This window comes from Musa acuminata, chromosome BXJ2-2, assembly GCF_036884655.1.
Source record: "Musa acuminata AAA Group cultivar baxijiao chromosome BXJ2-2, Cavendish_Baxijiao_AAA, whole genome shotgun sequence".
NCBI classification, from domain to species: domain Eukaryota; kingdom Viridiplantae; phylum Streptophyta; class Magnoliopsida; order Zingiberales; family Musaceae; genus Musa; species Musa acuminata.
Window position 1 is genome coordinate 22,221,609 of NC_088339.1, and position 18,885 is coordinate 22,240,493.

The window sequence follows — 18,885 nt, forward strand, 5'->3', positions numbered from 1 at the left end:
ATATATCGGGTGTGAGAATCCGATATCCGACCCAAAATGTTGGATGTGAATCCTCATTTGGATCTGTATAACTATCAGTTCCGGGTCCATGTGGATGCAATCCGAGTCCGACCCGGTAACGTTCCTGCTCATAGCGTCGCCGGTCTTTGGTGTGGACTGAAATCCAGACAGACATCGGTTGGTCGACCGCATCGAGGGAGAAGGGAGTATGGGCGGCGGCGGAGGGCACGGTGAGAGCACGACGTACAAGGGCTTCACCATCCACCACCCCAAGCGGTGGCACGTCGTGACCGGGAAGGGCCTCTGCGCCATCATGTGGTAACTTCATCTTCCCCCCAGCCGCGAACCCTAACCCTCTGCATCCCTCTTTCCTTTAATTGTGATGTGATACGTGGTGTCGATTTTGGTGATGTGATCTGGTACTATTAGATGATGAATTCGTGAGAAAATCCTAATTCTCCCACTTTTGGGGTTATCCTAATCCCTGATCTATTTGTCATCGTGGTCCTTGGACCGTATTTTAGAACCTGTAATCTCGATCTCGACTTTCTTGATCTTGGTATATGCATCGTATACACTAACCACCAATATCTCGCATATACAGTGCTAATCTAAGCTCTCTTTGCGACTTGGACGCATCCCCTGGTAACACTAGTACTGTTATCATTTGTGTCTTTAGGAGAGTCAGAAATCATAAGAAACTTTAATAAGTTATTTATTTGGATAGTTCATATTGATCTATTGCTGAAGACCATTTGATTGGTTCTATTGTTCTTTGTGGCATTCCATCTGTCACATATTTGACTGAGTATGGGAAGTTGTCGCCAGATGATGCTTATTCTGTAACCAGTCGTCTGATTATTGATTTGTCAAGTCCAGAAACACTTGCAAAGATCATTTCTCAATTGGAAGCAAACTGCAAGCTTTAACTGATTCTCTTTTTTTCGTGCTCACCAAAACCATCTTTATCAGCTATCTGACTTGTTTACATTTCTCAATAATAGCTTCCTTCCAGTATGAATTGGAATATTATATCAGGGAGATGTCTATGCTATATTTAGCAAAAAGTTTTTTATTTTAATAAAATAAATATTGACTGCCTCATTTAAACATATAATTTAGCAAATGACTATTATATATGTTATGCAAAAGATTCATGCAAGTATAAAATAGTGTGCACTAACCCTTCCTAGATCGTGGGTTGGCAAGAACCTGCACACCAATTAAAGTTGGTTGATTCTTTCTCGATTTTGATTGATTTTGACAAGAGGTTGGGAAATTGGTCAAAATTAAATTCTGACAAATATGGATCCAGTGCATCAAACTGGATGCGGTTCATAATAGGAAATATTCTCCTAATCAGTTGGTTACTGTCTTGAAGCACAAAGGGCCTGTAGCTGAAAATTAATTTATCCCAGAAATTACTCCATTCCCTTACTCTCATACCAAATTTCATTTTTCAGTTTTGTGTGTCTCTATTGGCAAAAGGTTTTCTGTGACTTAAGAAACTACTATAAATCTCTCTCTCTCTCTCTCTCTCTCTCTCTCTCTCTCTCTCTTGCTTTCTGTGACTTACGAAACTACTGCTGATGATTGCAAGAATATGTTGTGCCCTTGAAGCATGATGTCAGGACTTGGGATAGAAACCACTCAATGTATATATATTGATAGAAAATCTTAAAAGCTAGATACGATACCACAGTGGGATTGTGCCTTCACAAAACATTGATTTAGAATAACAGATAAATTGTCAAACATTGCTGAAAAATATGCTTTAGGTAACAATCCAAACTTTTATATGGAAATATCTCTCTGTGAAAGAAATAGAAAGTGTCATTTATTTGATTAATCAACAATGTAATATCATAACAATGGAGATATGAATTAAGGTGTCTATTATGGTGCATCAATTTCTGGTCAATCTTTGAGCAAGAAATAAAGATATATGGGAAGTAATGCACCTGTGCGGCAGTTGTATGTAATTTATCTTTAAGATCCAAAAGTGACAGTGAAATATATATTGGAGAATATTCTTGTGCCGTGTGTGAGTAGTGTCTGTTGTTATCTTTTCTTCTTTAGATGGTCCTCGTGCCATCGGTCTGGCATTATCATTTGGATATGAATTTGATATTCTGATACAAGATTATACATGTTTGGATGTGTATCTACTGTTTTCCTGATACAAGATTATACATGTTTATTCATGTCTTTTCTAATTGATGCGAAGACATTGTTACCATTCGCGTCACTACAAATAATTAATCATTTTCAACTCAATCACATTTTTTTTGTATGATTTAAGTCTAAGAATAAATAGGTCCTCTTTTTGGTTGATAAATGTTTTCATATCCTTCATTATCTGTTTAAATTAACTATGTTAAGTGCCACCTCTGTCACGCCCCCTCAAATATCCATGATATTAAAATTTTCAACACAAATCCATCCAGGATCCAAACACACATTTGAGGACACTGAAAAACATTCTATCAAATTCACATATATAAAACCCGTGCAGTTTATAATCATATATCACATCACTCGATAATTCATATTTATGGCAACCCAAGCCAACTTGACAAACATGAACAACATTTATAAATCCACAAGCTAAATAAATTATACAATCAGAACTCCAACTATTCACCACAAGTGCATATCATCATAAATTAGACTTAACATTCCGAAATTCCAAATAAGAGAGATCTTCTAACACGTTTACATAGTATATCCATTTCGATTCATCGACAACATTTCATTTCATACAAAATATGCTTATACAACAATAACATAATAACCAACAAGACTTGCCCATAATTCTGAATAGCTCTCCACTGCCTCAGCCCAATTTAAACATCTCAAAGAGTGACAAGCTGACCTGAAAGATTTATATAACAACGGAGTGAGCTAAAAACAGCTCAGCAAGTGACAAAGCATATTCAGAACAAAAGGAACGATTTCAAACAAGTAAGATATCATAATGCAAGGCAGAATACAAGAATTCTCAAGGATACCATCTCATTAGATGCAAAATCATATGTGTCATGTCATTCAAAACATATTTGGTTCATAACCAATGTAGCATAGAGTAATTGGAGCATATCAATAGTGTACGAGATGTTCCGAAGCATATCAATTGCAAATAGGACATTTCAGAACATATCAGTTCATAGCAAATGAGGCACAGAGTAATTGGAGCATATAAATAGCGTAGGAAATGTTCCGGAGCATATCAACGACATATGGAACATTTCGAAGCATGCCAATAACAGATGAAACATTTCGGAGTATATCAACAACGAATGAAATGTTTCGGAGCATATCAATAACAAATGAAACGTTTCAGAGATCATCGAAGGCGTATGAAATGTTCCGGAGCATATCAACGGCGTATGGAACATTTCGAAGCATAACAATAACAGATGAAACATTTCGGAGCATATCAAAGAACGAATACGAAACAGAAGCTCAGACGTCGTACCCTAGCATAGTGCATGTGAGGTTTAACTCAGTGGTGTTTCCACGCCATGATGAGTTCTCGACTCCATCCACGGGTAGCCCTTTCCTACTCGAGCCCTCTCACCCTGCCCAAGTGCTAGGTCGGCTCTGAATTTCATATCAAACAGATAGATGGTGAAGTGGGATTCCAAACATAATATGGTCCATCCATTTCTGAATGGCCACCAAACATAATCTAGAGCATCGCAGGCTCTAAGCACATACCCTTTATCATTTCTGGCAAAGGTCCAAATAATCCCACAAACACCAGAATACAAAAGGGTATTGTGAACAATAAATTGGGACATATCGGAAGCACATGCGGAACAACGAAATGTACATGTGCCTTTATAAAACATTACGATACAAACATGAAGTTTACATAACAGATTTAGGTATCCAAATACATGTAGGACAAGAGCATACAAGATTTCAAAGCAGTAATATAAAGCTCAATTGAATAAGAAAGCTAAAGGATATCAATTTCCAAAGGAATGAAACCAGAATATGCGAAATCGACCAAAGCTCGATTTCTGGCAGAATTCAAGAGGCATATTGAACAAATGATTCAAACTATCAATCGTGCTCCAATATACTCAAGAAAGCTATCAAAAGAAATGTTTATGAGTCTATATTCTGATCATATAATTTTTGTCCAAATCAGAGATCAATACATGAAGTTATAACCATACAAAGGTAGAAAGGTCAGAATTTCAGGAGTTGCACACATTCGAATCATTACATCTAAACAGGAGATATATCAAATACAAGGCTAGAACAATTCAATGTTCCTCATATTCAAAGCAAATGTAGAGATAAAAATTCAGTAAGGAAAGATCAGGACACTTGCAATAGGAAAGATTAGAACAATAACAGGAGAAACGATCGGGAAACTTGCAATAGAAAGGATCGAAATATTTGCAATAGAAAGGATCGAAACACTTGCAATAGAAAAGATAACACTTGCAGGAGAAACGATCGGGAAACTTGCAATAGGAAAGATTAGAACAATAACAGGAGAAATGATCGGGAAACTTGCCTTTCAAAGATTTCGATCCTTTCTATTACAAGTTTCCCGATTGTTAGACTTGTATGGTATGGAGAATTGGTCAGGTTTGGACTTCTAGAATTGAAAATTACCTTTTTGATGATGTATCTTCTTCTGAATGCAATTTTCATTTTCGCCCTTGAGTGTGATGGAAGATGTGCAAAGGCTCTGGTGCATAAAGTTGTCTCCACCGGCTTTGACTACAATGTTGGCATCTGATTTTCTGGGACATAGCAAGTGTCGACAGCTTGCATATGACTTGTAGATGCCATTGAGTTGAAAGAACTAGTTATTCTTGAAGTGTAGTAATTAGCATAGAAACAATGTAACCCAGTTGCAGATATTTCCTTTTGCAGGTTTTGGGTACTTTACAGGGCTAAGCAAGATGGTCCAGTAGTATTGGTAATTTCTCTTTTGGAATATAACTACATCCGACTCCTTGCCATTTAATAATTTTAATATAAAATTATGATACCATAACTTTGTTCATAGGGTTGGCATCATCCTTGGGAAGGACATGGTGACCACTCTCATGACCATGGGCATGAACATGAGGTACGACAGTGCAACTTATGCCTTGAGTTCATCGGATGCCTCCATAGACATGGAAATATTTCGTAATTTTGTTTGTGCTTTTACATGTGTGAAAATTACGTGTCTTCTTTCTGCTTGACTTAGAATACGTTGACATATGAGCATTAAGAACCATACATATTTCTGTTTTTTCGTATTGTTTTCCTAACTTCAGTTGCCTTATCACCTCTAGTAAAGAAGAAAACCTCTTAATAACTTTGTGCATGTATTGTGTTTGGCTTGGGCCAGTTAATTGCTAGGTTTTTCTGGGCTATTTCCAGCGTACCTTGTTTAGAAAATCTAGTATCACATCACTATCAATTTTAGTTATGAGAGATTAAAAGGGAGATCCTGTGCATGATTTCAGTCGATGCAAGGGTGATGTGCTTACCGTTACACTCTCAGTTGTTGTAAGATGCCAGTGATATTTCATCATCTAACCGGTCTACTCCTGCTAAGAACACGCATGCTACTGGTTTTGCACAGATAAATTGAAGTTCTTGATTAATAAAGTTGGCATTTCAACTTCCATGTCACGCAGGCGTCTCACTAGGGTCCTCATTGAGGCTACAGAGGGAGTCCAGCTTGTTTCACTGGAGTGCTTGCCGAATAAAGTTGGGTGTGAGATATGGATCTGAGATAAAGATGGTCGTCTTTGTCTCCTGTTTACTGACAACTCATTTCATTTGATTTTATTATCTTCTTTATATGTGACAGGTTGATTCTGATATATTAAATGAGTTTGACAACTCATTTAAAGAGTCATCCCTTCTTGTGGCAAAAGGAAGCAATGGCCATTCCCCAAAGTTAAAGTGAGCATCCATTGCCATACACTAGGAACCGCTCGTTTAAAGAGTCAGAATAATTGGATCACTTTATTATTGTGGTGAGCTCTCACTATCATCTATGTCTGCCTAACTTTTTGGCTTTGCCAAACAATCATCACATGTTTTGTCGCTATTTATTGCTCATTATATCATTCTCTGTTAGCTTCTAGTTCGTCTTTGGTTGATCAAGATGACGAGGGAACAAGATTCGCCGAAAAGCAACACTAGCCTTTTGAATAAAAATGTCTCTAAAGCTCTTTATCACTGTGTTCTTTAATGCCGATAGAATTAGTTTTACCTGGAAACTTTTTTTCTTTAGTCCTGATGCATCAAATATATATATATATATATATATATATATATATATATATATATATATATATATATATATATATATATATATATATATATATGGTATTTCATGGTTCTTAAATGAAGAAAAATATTTCCGAATTTGTGTGCTATCTATTTTATTAAGAACGGTGCACGTGCGTTACACATAACTCAACTAGTATAACTATAGAATCATATCTTCTCTTGCCGAATTCGTCAACTAATCTCGAGTGCTGTATCATCTTCTCTCAGTGTCTGAAAAAATGGCGATGATTCTGGATTTCTTCCTATCGAACTACCTACCGAAGCTGGCAAACTTAATCGAGGGCGAGATCTGCAAGGTGCTACAGGTGGGGGACGAGCTCCAGAAGTTGCAAGAGACGCTGGAGAGGATCGGCGGTTTCCTGGAATCCGCAGAACGGAAGAGGCTCACGGACTCCGACATCGGCAGATGGGTGAGAGAGCTGAAGGACGTCATGTACGACGCCGACGACATCATCGACCTCTGCATAGTCAAAGGTGAGAGGCTGTTGGAAGGCCAGCCTCTGGCTTCAGCTATAAGCTTCTCCTTCGCTTCCCCTTCTTCTTACTTCAGATGCGTGAAGCTTCGCCATCAAATCAGTAGCAAGATCCAAGGGCTCAATAGCAGACTGAAGCAGATCAAGGAGGACAGGTCAATTCTTCCGAGACTAGAGCAAGTTCCCCAAGAACATAGAGCAAGCTCCCGAGAAACGTCTTTCCTAGAGGTTAAGACTGACGTCGTAGGGACACGGGTGGAAGATGATGCCCGAAATCTAATCAAGTTGATACTGGAGAACGACAAACAAAAGTATCGGGTATTCGGGATTGTCGGTATGGGTGGGATTGGCAAGACCACTCTGGCACGGAAGATATACAATGATGAATGGATAAAGGAGAACTTCCCCATACGAATTTGGTTGTATGTCTCCAACAATTACTCGGAGAACCAGTTGCTGAAAGAGGTAATTAGATGTGCAGGAGGGGACACTGATGGTTTTGAATCCGCAGCGACACTTCAGACTCGAGTAGTCTCTCTCCTGTCGACAAACTCCCTTATAGTACTGGATGACGTATGGTGTTCAGATGTGTGGGAGAATTTACTCAGGAAACCTGTAATGAATGGAGAAGGTAGCAGCAAGATCGTGGTTACCACCAGAGATGCCGGCATCGCCAGAAGCATGAATGCTTGCATCCACCATGTTGAGCAAATGGACGAAGAGAGTGGCTGGGAACTGCTCCGAAAGATGGCTCTCGGAGTTGGTACGGAGGATGAGATCTCTACGTTGAAAGAGATTGGGGTTGAGATCGTCAAAAGATGCGACGGGCTTCCTCTTGCAATCAAAGTTATCGCAGGGGTTCTTAGAAAGGCAGAGGCGAGCAAGGAAGCGTGGGAAGCGGTTCTCAGAAGTGACTCGTGGCATATGAACCAGATCGACAAGGAGGAGCTACCGGCGGCTTTGCACTTGAGCTACGCCGACCTACCGTCTCATCTCAAACCATGCTTCCTTTACTGTTCTTTGTACATACCCTACAGCATTAGTTGTCACGATCTTGCTCGGGCTTGGGTGGCCGAAGGATTCATTGGAGCAGATGATGGAGAAAGATTAATGGAGGATATAGCCGAGGACTACTACTGGGAGCTGATCTCCAGGAACCTTCTACAACCAGATCCGAGAAGTATGGATGGGGACCGGTGCACGATGCATGATCTCCTGAGGTCCCTCGCTCACTTTTTGATGGAAGGAGAGGGCATTTTGTTCAACGATGGTGCCAGGTTGCATACGAGCCCTCTGACAAAGGTCCGTCGGCTGTCGATGGTTAACATCGGCGAAAGATTACAACTTCCTGAAGTGATACTGAAGCAGAACTGCTTGAGGACCTTAATTCTCCACGACTCTCCCAAGACCAGGATGGTCAATGATGTACTTGTAAGGTTAGAGCATCTACGAGTCTTGCACGTGTCCGATTCATGCATCGAGGGCCTTCCGGATTCCATCGGCAAGCTGTTGCATCTGAGGTACTTGGATCTTGATCGAACCAACATACGAAGGATACCAGAATCCATTGGAAGCCTTGCAAACCTGCAAACCCTGAACATCGCCGAGTGCAAATGCTTGGATCAACTTCCCAAGTCCATCATGATGCTGCGCAGTCTGAGATGTCTTCGGCTCAAGCGTACACCCCTCACCCATCTGCCGAAAGGGATAAGCAAATTGGAGAACCTCATCACTCTCGGAGGACTAATCATCGGCTGTGGCGAGTACGCGACCGGACCTGACGAGGGGTGCCAGTTGGAGGAGCTGCGATGTCTATCCAAGTTGAGATATGTGAGGATACACAACTTGGAGAGGGCAGTTGGAGGAGGAGGCGAAGTGCTCGCGAACAAGCCCTTCCTCAAGCGTTTGCTTCTGTCATGGGACAATCAAGCACCAGTGTGGCGGGAGCAGATGCAGAGAGCAGAGGAGACGTGCGACTCGCTGTGCCCTCCACCCAGCGTACGCGAGTTGAACATTAAGGAGTTCCCATATCAGCGGTTCCCGATCTGGTTTCGTTCAGCCTCCGTGGATGCTTCTTTCCCTAACCTGTCATATTTGATGCTCAGTCACTTCCCTTCATGTGCAGAGCTTCCTCCTCTGGGCCGGCTGCCGAAGCTAAAATTCCTTTCCATTAGGGAGGCAGATGCGGTTGTGGCCATTGGGCCTGAAATCCTCGGCCATATTCCTCCAGGAGCTGCCGCGTTCCCCAAATTGGAGGTGATGCGGTTCGTTGACATGCGCAACTGGGAACAATGGTCATCATGCATGACAGAGGAAGACAGTATTCGAGAAAGACTTCAACTGCTGCCTAATCTACAGAAGTGTTATCTCATCGACTGTCCAAAGCTGACAGCTGTTCCAGGAGGCCTACGTCGTGCCTCGAGATTGAAGTTGCTTAAGATTCGGAGTAATCACAGATTGACGGAGATCATGAACCTGGCCTTCTTGGATGAGCTCCATGTCAATAGTAATCAAGGCTTGCAAAGGATATCCGACCTTCCTTCGCTGAGGTATCTGGCCATCAGCGACTGCCCGCAGATGGTGTGTGTGGAGAATCTCGACTCGCTGCAGCACCTGGTCCTCGAATGCTCGCCATCAACGGTGCATCTTCCCCGGTGGTTGCCGCTGCTGATGGAGCAGCACCGGAGCGAAGGTGCGAGTTTCAAGAAATTTGAGTTGCAGTGCAGCTTACCGCTGCTGGAGAGTTGCCGCCGGAACGAGGCGAATTGGGATGTTGTGCAGCAGATCCCAGATGTCAGAATCCGTACCAAAGATGGCAGCAGATTCATATGGTACACGAAGGATCCTCAGCTGTATAGTACAAATGCAGGATTAGCATGAGAGAAGCCTCGTCGTCGTTCCTGTTAGTCTTCTTGTCTGTTCTTCCTTTTGGTGTGTAGCGTTTGCTGCATGTGCTTTGAGTTCTTGGCGTTGAATCTGCCATTTCTGTCGGATCTGTGCTAATATGACTGGTGCAAGTGACACCATCGTCTCTCCACGCTCCTCTCGTTGCCGCCGACCTCCTTGTTGACACCACCCTCGGGCTTGGATAGCCTAAGCATTCGCTGTTCCGACCAGTACCTCTTCGTCGGCGGAGAAGAAGGTCCTTTGTGTTGTACTCGTCTACTGTTGATTAACGGTTGAGATTAAACCATTTTTTCGTTCAATTGTAGTGCATCGTGTTAAGTTCTTGGTCGATAAGTGACTATCACATAGCTCTAGCAACATTATTACTTTCTAGAGCAAAAATCAAAAGATCAGTTATAATCTTATTTCTAATGCAGCCAATCTTCCTATATACATCTTATAAAATTGAAGTGCAAAAAAGAGGCTAGAGATATTAAGAGTATAACATCATGATTAATTTCATGTTAAAAATGAATAATATTAATATTAATATTAATTTATAAGGGATTGATGAGTGTAATAAGTGTATTATTATTATTTTTAATTTAGGTAGACTAATATTAATATCAGATTAAATATTTTAGTTTAGGTTAGACGAAATAGATAAGTCAATTAGTCTATCAGGCTTGAGTCGTGATATTTGGTATCATAATCGATCTAGTATTTAGGTAATGGTGAGAGAGCTTGTATGGAACCACCACTAAACTATACCTCAAGCATACACGATACTAGTGTTTGATTTAGGCTATATTGATTTTGACGATGAAGTCCCACATCGAAAGTGGATAAGATTAATAATGATTTATAAGAGTCTAATAAGTGTATTATTATTATTATTAACTTAAATATTTTGATCAGTGATTTAGGTCTGATGGACTAACTAGTCTACCAAACTCGGGTCATGACAAAAGTTCTCAAAGTTTATATTATTTATGTGTTATTTTCTTTTTGTCATGGTTTACCTTAGGAGGAGGGGATGAAAATGATGTAAAAGTCTTTTGTGGTTCAGAATTATCTAAGGAGAAAAAAAAAAGGAGAAGATTAAAATATGAACTTCTTATACAATGATGATTATAGCCAATAAACTAAGGAATTATGGCAAAGGATTAAAAAGGACCCTTAAAAGATGTGTGATATTAATGTGTCTCGTCTAAAACTTAGATTGTTACAATAACGGAGTGGACCTATAATGGAAAATTAATTATTAGTTTCTTCTAATGCTTTAAAGGTTAGATTGGCGTGGTTATATAATTGCATAGAACTAGTGTGGGTCAAAAAGGTATAACCTCGATTTTGTCGAATCAATATGGTACATCTTGAGATGTCTCAAGGATACACTGAGATAGTAATGTTATAGTGAGTCAGCCAAAATGGATATATGTCAGTAAATTTTAATTAGTTCTGCACATCATTCCCTCACTAAGAATGCATAATCAGAGAGGAAAATGTTATGCCAATGACCAACACATAATTTTTCTTTTTTTGAAGAAGATACTATAGGAAAATATATTTTAGAATAATAATCTTAAGTAAATTCGTAAAGATACTAGAAACAATGCTATAGAGAAAAGGGGTCCATTTCGTGACTAAAAGCCCTTTTCAGCATTGACGCATTTCGTTCGTAGTGAGGCTCGGATATGTTTGTTGATCAGGTAGAGGCTATTAGAGTCACTCGCTTCTTACAACTAAAGTGGTCATTATTATTTCTTTTGCCCATATACAACATTAGCACCTGAACTAAAATTAAGAGAAAATGTTATTCATGTCTTGATCATCCCGATTTGGTCGGAACTCATATATGCAAGATTGTCTAAAGTGCCTTCGAGATAAAAATGATAAGCTCCTAAGATGCCACCTAAATCAGTTGGGAGAGGTTTCCCGATCTAGTCCTTCCGATATTTAAGTTAATAGCCTGAGATATGTGAGTGCCGATGTGAATTCTCATTTCTCTATGTTAAAGGTGAGTTTGTATACATAATCGTAGAGAGCAAGAATAAAACCTGAGATTGCCTTTCTGATTATAAATAATAAGAAGGAAGCTTGCGATTGCCTTTCTTATCATAAATGATAAGAACGAAGTTTATGATTGTCTTCCTAATCATAAATAACAAGAAGGAAGCTTCATCTTCTCCTTTTTTAATCGTCATGTGGCGATGACATATCGAATGATTAGCCGATAATATATCCCCGATCATTTGTCCCTCATCCCAAAGGCATGCTTCAAAGCTCTTGCGAGAGGGGCTTGAAGTATAACATTTAGGATTTTCTCTCGTGGGTTAGGTTTTTCTGACTCAAGTACCTTGGGTACATTTGGTCTTATACTTTTGTCATAGCATATTTCTTGTCATAGCAAATTTCTTGTCATGCAGGTTAGGTTTTCTCGACCTACGCACCTCATGCATATTTTACTTTGTACCTTCGTTGTGATAGATTTCTCTTCACACGGGTTAGGTTTTCTTGACTCATGCATCTCGAGCATATTTTATCTTATACCTCCGTTGTGATAGATTTCTCTTCACGTGGGTCAGGTTTTCTTGACTCATGCACTTCGACATATTTTATCTTGTGCCTCTGTTGTGGTGGATTTCTCTTCACGCGGGTCGAGTTTTCTCGACTCATGCATCTCGAGCACATTTTACCTTTTTGCCTCTATCATGATAGATTTCTCTTTATGCGGGTCAGGTTTTTTTGACTCACACACTTCGAGCACATTTTACCTTATGCCTCCGTTGTAGCGGATTTCTCTTCACATGGGTTGAGTTTTCTTGACTTATGCGCCTTAAGCATATTTTATTTTATGCCTTTATAGTGGCAGATTTCTCGTCACGTAGGTCAGGTTTTCCCAACTCATGCATTTCGAGTATATTTTACCTTGTCTCCACTGTGACATATTTCTCTCCACATGAGTCAGATTTTCTTAACTCACACGCCTCTAGCACATTTACTTTGTGTCTCCACCATGATAGATTTTTTTTCATGTGAGTCGGGCTTTCTTAACTCACATGCTTCAAATATATTTTACCTTATGCCTTCATTGTAACATATTTCTCTTCACGTAGGTTAAGTTTTCTTAATTCACATGCCTCAAACACATTTTACCTTATGCCTTCATTGTGACAGATTTCTCTTCACGCGGGTTGGGTTTTCTTGATATGCGATTCATATATATTTTACTTTATGCCTCCATCGTAATATATTTTTCTTCACGCGGGTTAGGTTTTCTCGACTCATGTGCCTTTGACACATTTTACCTTATGCCTCCACTGTAACAAATTTCTCTTCAGGTGGGTCGGGTTTTTCGACTCATGCACTTCAGACACATTTTATCTTGTGCCTTCGTCATGGCAGATTTCTCTTCACACGGGTTAGGTTTTCTTAACTCAAGTACATCAGGCATATTTTTATCTTATGCCTCCATCATGATATATTTCTCTTCATACGGGTCATGCTTTCTCGACTTATGCGCTTCGAACATATTTTACCTCATCCCTCTTTTTAATCCTCTGTAGTCTTATGATTGTGATCCACTATAGACATGAGTATGCTAGTCATAGGTGCCCTATAAGCCAATCGCATGAGTGATGATATGTATGACACGCTACACAGTCTTTTTACTTATTATTATTATTGATATTTTCTCACTTTATATTACATGTTGCATATATTATGATATTCATGGATCTATGCAATGAGAATCGGATTGTAGTGAGATCATGATAATGAGACTGATTCACCGTTATGCATACCCTAAATAATTCTGATTGTAAGTTACTCGAGAGGGATATCGAGATAACCAGATGAACTGGTGTGCTATATACTTATCCATATGATGGAGGCAGCTAGTATCATAGCTACTCGTGTGGAGACACTAAGAATATAGTACAGGTGCTCATTAGAGAATGAGTTCACTGATTGATTCGCTCACAGAATGCTGGATAGTTAAGATGCTCATTGTTAAACAATAATTTCGTGATCCCAATTGTATGTTTAGTCCTTAAACCTGAGACACAAAGGATGTCCTATATGAGTACTCTACTCTTTGATACCGGACTTCTATGTATGGAAGTTCCAAATCTAGCACAACCGGTTATCGTAAGTGGTAGTCAATCTTACGATGACAATTGAGTATTGATAGAGGATCAATTACTCTCGGTGTCATGAGAGGAATATCCTATGTGTTCTTGCTTAAGCAAATACCTGGCTAGAGTCATTCGGATTGAGAGATAAAGAGTTCTTCAGGTGAATCTAATTAGAGCGAGACTCAAGTAGATTCCATATGGGTCTGACAGCACCATACTCGATATACGATCTTTAGGATATTAGATGAATGAGGGACTATATATACATGGTAACTAAGGATAGACAAGTCAATGGATTGGATCCCCCTGTATCGTTTGAGAATTATGACATATAGCCTAGTATGCTCGTAGTCGATGAATCGAGTAAATTATTATAAAAGATCCTAATTCACTAAGTCGGAAGGAGTTATAATAGGTACGACTTATGGTCAGCTTGATATTGGGCTTAGAGGGTCACACACATATGACAGGTGTTGCGACGAGTAGAGGTTCAGATATGAGATATATGTTTGAACTCTTATCTTATTGGATATCCAATAAATATATGAATTATTGGATCTTATTGATAAGATCCAATAAGAACCAATGACATATTATTGGGTAAAGATCCACTAATTCAAGAGGCTTGAGTAATTGGATGGAGATTTAGTACACGATAGGATAAGATCCATTAAGGTTAAGTTGATAAGGACCTCTATAAATAGAAAGAAACCAAAGGGGCATAGGCTAGGCCCCTTTTGGCTACCGTATTATATTCTCCTCTCTCCCTTTCCTCCTCAGCCAATAACCTTTGTTTGAGGTGTGTGGACAGCAAGAAGGGTCGACCCCCTTCTTGATCATGTTGTGCTCGTGAAGAAGAGGTTTGTACAGCAATTTGAGGAGCGTCTTCACCGCATCTACCATGTGGATCGCCGCTAAAGAATAGAACAGTTGACCTCCTTCATTCTCTCCCATAGATCTGTAGGATTTTAGGGATATACGATCTCTTTAAGTAACACATATCCCTTAACACGTGCAGTTTTTTTGGTTTTACGAGTTTTTACGTACTAATCTTCACACGATGACAAGAAACTATTTTCTGTGAAAATCTAGAAATTTTGTTTTCTATTCTTCTGTTATGCATATGATGTTGCTTTAGAGTTTCCCAACAATTGAATTGTTGATCGTGACTAAGGTGATGACATCGCTTGTTAGGTTAGTTGGGGAAAGATCGAAGCAACAGCTTGTATTATGCTCTTTGGTATCTACATCTATTGGGTGAGGTCGAGGAACGCTTCAGTAGGGACGAGCAAGGAACTTAGGGTCACCCTTGGATCATTGAACGAATATTAGTATCGTGTCAGTGTTTGTATAAAGGTGGATGCATCCACGTGCAGAAAGGGAGGTTGTTGCCCCTCGAGTGAAAGTATTGTAGGTCAGAGGTAGGATTGGTAAGTAAATATTCTTACGGCATCAGACCCTCCTTTTAGTGTCAAAATATTATGAGAAAATATCGTTGAAGTCTTGATAAGCCCGATGTAGTATGGACCAACATGCACTAGGTTGTCCGAAGTGCCTCTAAAGTGAAAAATACGAGCTCCAAAAATGCTACTACACCAAGACCAAGGTCGGGGGTGGGGGGGGGGGAGGGTGGGTTTCTCAACTCGATCCCTCCGAAGCCCAAGTTAATAACCCAAAGCATGCGAGGGCCGATGCAAATGGTTCTCTTTCTCTATGTTAAAGATAAACATTTATACCTAATCGTAAAAGATAAGAAGGAAGCATTATCTTTCCGGTCATAAATGATAAAAAAAAGTTTACAATTATCTTTCTCATCATAAATGACAAGATGGAATATTATCTTTCTCCTCTTTCTTTTACAACGATGACTTATCAGATAATTAACTAATAATGTATCTTGTATCTGATATCATAATCGATATTGTTACGGTAAGTAACTTTTTTAGCCGTGACCTCGGGGTCGACGCGGCTGGTTCCGGGCTCCAAATGGCTGGGATCAGACGTGGCTCCCCTTGGGATGTTGCGGTGGCTGATGCAGGGGATCTGGCTGGAAAGTTCTGCAACGCCAAATTGATTCAACGGCGGTCGAGTACCTGCACACAGGCCGGGTCGGATGCTCGGCCCGACCCCTCCGACGATCAAGTCAGTGATGGCGGAGAGGGGTTTTGGAGTGAGATCGCCCCCCTTTGCCCGTTGGGAGCCAGGGGGTATTTATAAGTGGGTTTGATGTTACCTGATGTGCCATCCTGCCGGGGCAGGGTCGTACCTCTGACGGCGTCTGTCGTCGTCGTGGACGTCGCGTGGAAGGCCGAGCTGCCGCAGGGTATGGGGGGTGTCAGTCAGCGCCTTCGCCTACCTCGGCCGACCACGAAGGGTCAGCCGAGGATGTTGTTCGGGTACAGTGGGTGTGGGTGCGTGTCGTGTCGTTGTTAATGCTCGTTCTGGGGCAGTGTGCCGCACAGGGTGTCCAACGTGGGGGTGTATTACGTCAAATCCGGGGTGTTATGTCAAATCAGTTTTTTACCCCTATCATATGCCCCACCCGAAAGGAGCTATGCGTCGGCTTTGCATGTGGGGAGTCCGATGCGTGGCTTCCTGTTTCAAGCGGGCTGTTCAGGTGGGTCTGAGGGGCACGATGCAGACGGATCGGTCGCGCGAACGCATCTCGAGCAGTACAAGGCCGAGGCGCGCGATTTATTCGGGAGGCCGAGTAGGATTGGACTCGGGGGCAAAGGAACCGATGAGGACCGAGGAGCACAACGCAGGCGGGGTGACCGCACAGGTGTGATCCCGGGAGGCGTAAAGCCGAGGGCCGAGGAGCACAACGCAGGCGGGGTGACCGCGCAGGTGTAACCTCGGGAGGCGTAAAGCCGAGGGCCGTGGAGCACAACGCAGGCGGGGTGACCGCGCAGGTGTGATCCTGGGAGGCGTAAAGCCGAGGGCCGAGGAGCACAACAGGCGGGGTGACCGCGCAAGTGTGATCCCGGGAGGCGTAAAGCCGAGGGCCGAGGAGCACAACGCAGGCGGGGTGACCACGCAGGTGTGATCTCAGGAGGTGTAAAGCCGAGGGCCGAGGAGCACAACAGGCGCGGTGACCGCGCAGGTGTGACCTTGGGAGGCGTAAAGCCGAGGGCCATGGAGCACAACGCAGGCGGGGTGACCGTGCAGGTGTGATCCCGGGAGGCGTAAAGCCGAGGGCCGAGCAGCACAACGCAGGCGGGGTGACCGCGCAGGTGTGATCTCGGGAGGCGTAAAGCCGAGGGCCGTGGAGCACAACGCAGGCGGGGTGACCGCGCAGGTGTGATCCCGGGAGGCGTAAAGCCGAGGGCCGAGGAGCACAACGCAGGCGGGGTGACCGCGCAGGTGTGATCTCGGGAGGCGTAAAGCCAAGGGCCGAGGAGCACAATAGGCGGGGTGACCGCGCAGGTGTGATCTCGGGATTTATGGAGCCGAGGGGCACGACGCGGGCGTTCTGGCGGCACTGGTCTGTCTCAGGAACCTAGAGCCAAGGAACACGACGCAGGCGGGGTGGCCGCGCAGGTGTGGTCGCGAGGGCCATGCGACCGAGTAGCATGATCAGGCGGGCAGGACGCGGGGACGCGGCCTCGGGCACCACTCGGCCGAGGAACACGGCAGGCGGTCGGGTCGCGCCGAGGGGGGTCTCGGCAGAGATCGGCCGAGGTGCTCGGTGCAGGTAGGCTACGTAGAGGGACGAGGAGCAGGTGGATAGGGCGGTGGAGTTCGGCACGGGCTAGCTGGCCGCGCAGACGTGTCTCAGGGTTTATGGAGCCGAGGGGCATGACGCGGGCGTTCTGGCGGCACTGGTCTGTCTCGGGAACATGAAGCCAAGGAACACGACGCAGGCGGGGTGACCGCGCAGGTGTGGTCGCGAGTGCCATGCAACCGAGTAGCACGATCAGGCGGGCAGGATGCGAGGACGCGGCCTCGGGCACCACTCGGTCGAGGAACACGGCAGGCCGTCGGGCCGCGCCGAGGGGGGTCTCGGCAGAGATCGGCCGAGGTGCTCAGTGCAGATAGGCTGTGACCGAGGTGGTACTTGGTTCTTGATCAGCGTTTAGCCGTTTGACCGTTGCGCGGGCGCGGGCGGCTAGGTTGCTTTTTCCCTGGGGAAGATCAAAGGGCCACCCCTTTTGGGCGTCGCCGGTTTTCGAGGTTGACATGATTAGGGACCCCGTACTTTGCACCGCGCTGTGATTAAACGTCGCGCCAGCCGTAGTTGTGGCGATGCGACGTTTGTGTCTTCGCAGCGCACCTCAGGAGAGGAAAGGCCGCCGTTTCGGCGGGAAACCGACTATAAGTAGCGCTCCGTTGGTCTCTTTCACTTCTTGGTACCTGCATCCGCTTCGACCCCCTCTTTGGGTGATTTAGCCTAGCACTCTTCACCCACCCCACCTTCCCAAGAGCTCGGTAAGGATGGCTTCCCCTCCTTCGTTCTCTCCTTTTTCGCCTCCTCTTTCCGGGGCCGTCGGCGAGGAGGTGGCGTTGGCGAGCTCCCGCTCATCGTCCGAGGAAAGGGCCACCAAAGCCCTTAAAACGCTGATGTGGTCGCACGACCTCGACTCCACCATGAGCGAGTCGTCGCTCGGCCTCCTTCGGGATCGTTACGGCATCGCGGCGGAGTTCACGCTCATTGCCCCTGAGCCGGGGCAGCAGGCATATGATCCCATACCTAAGGGCTTTGCCCTAACCGTGGATGCCTTCGAGGCCGGGCTACGCCTTCCGTTCCACCCTATTATAACTTCCTGCGTCGCGTGGTGGCGCATCTCTCCTTCTCAGATGGCGCCGAATTCTTGGCGCTATCTGGTGGCGTTCCTCGGGGAATGCTACTATGCCGAGGTCACCCCGAGCCGGTCTCTTTTCCTCTCCTGTTTTCGTCTGTCCAGGGGGTCGGGGGGCTATTACTTGTCCGCTCGACCGGGTTTCCGGGTCAACGGGGCTCCTTCCAGCAACAAGGGGTGGAAGGAGCGCTTCTTCTATGTTTGCCATCCGGAGAGTTGGAGCTTCGGGCTACGGTGGGCGGCGCGCGCAGTCGATAATACTGCCCC

The 18,885-nt window shown here is 43.6% G+C and overlaps 2 protein-coding genes across 4 annotated transcripts; both read left to right on the plus strand.

The window, feature by feature from the left end:
• Positions 1-38: 38 nt before the first annotated feature.
• Positions 39-6,076, plus strand: LOC103971229 (NADH dehydrogenase [ubiquinone] 1 beta subcomplex subunit 2). 2 transcript variants are annotated; one of them, XR_670682.3, is made up of 5 exons: positions 39-318; positions 4,900-4,945; positions 5,036-5,098; positions 5,658-5,730; positions 5,834-6,076. XR_670682.3 is itself a non-coding variant. In XM_009385199.3 (4 exons), the coding sequence occupies exons 1-4, from the start codon at positions 209-211 to the stop codon at positions 5,667-5,669; spliced, it is 231 nt and encodes a 76-aa protein (XP_009383474.2). In that variant the 5' UTR covers positions 43-208; the 3' UTR covers positions 5,670-6,076. The 2 variants fall into 2 exon arrangements, 1 of the variants encoding a protein (XP_009383474.2); XM_009385199.3 differs by having other exon boundaries at positions 43-318; positions 5,658-6,076.
• Positions 5,863-9,829, plus strand: LOC135605366 (putative disease resistance protein RGA3). 2 transcript variants are annotated; one of them, XM_065095370.1, is made up of 2 exons: positions 5,863-6,002; positions 6,529-9,829. In XM_065095370.1, the coding sequence occupies exon 2, from the start codon at positions 6,540-6,542 to the stop codon at positions 9,672-9,674; it is 3,135 nt and encodes a 1,044-aa protein (XP_064951442.1). In that variant the 5' UTR covers positions 5,863-6,002; positions 6,529-6,539; the 3' UTR covers positions 9,675-9,829. The 2 variants fall into 2 exon arrangements, with proteins under 2 accessions (XP_064951442.1, XP_064951443.1); XM_065095371.1 differs by lacking the exon at positions 5,863-6,002 and having other exon boundaries at positions 6,594-6,795; positions 6,872-9,829.
• The last annotated feature ends 9,056 nt before the right edge of the window (positions 9,830-18,885 follow it).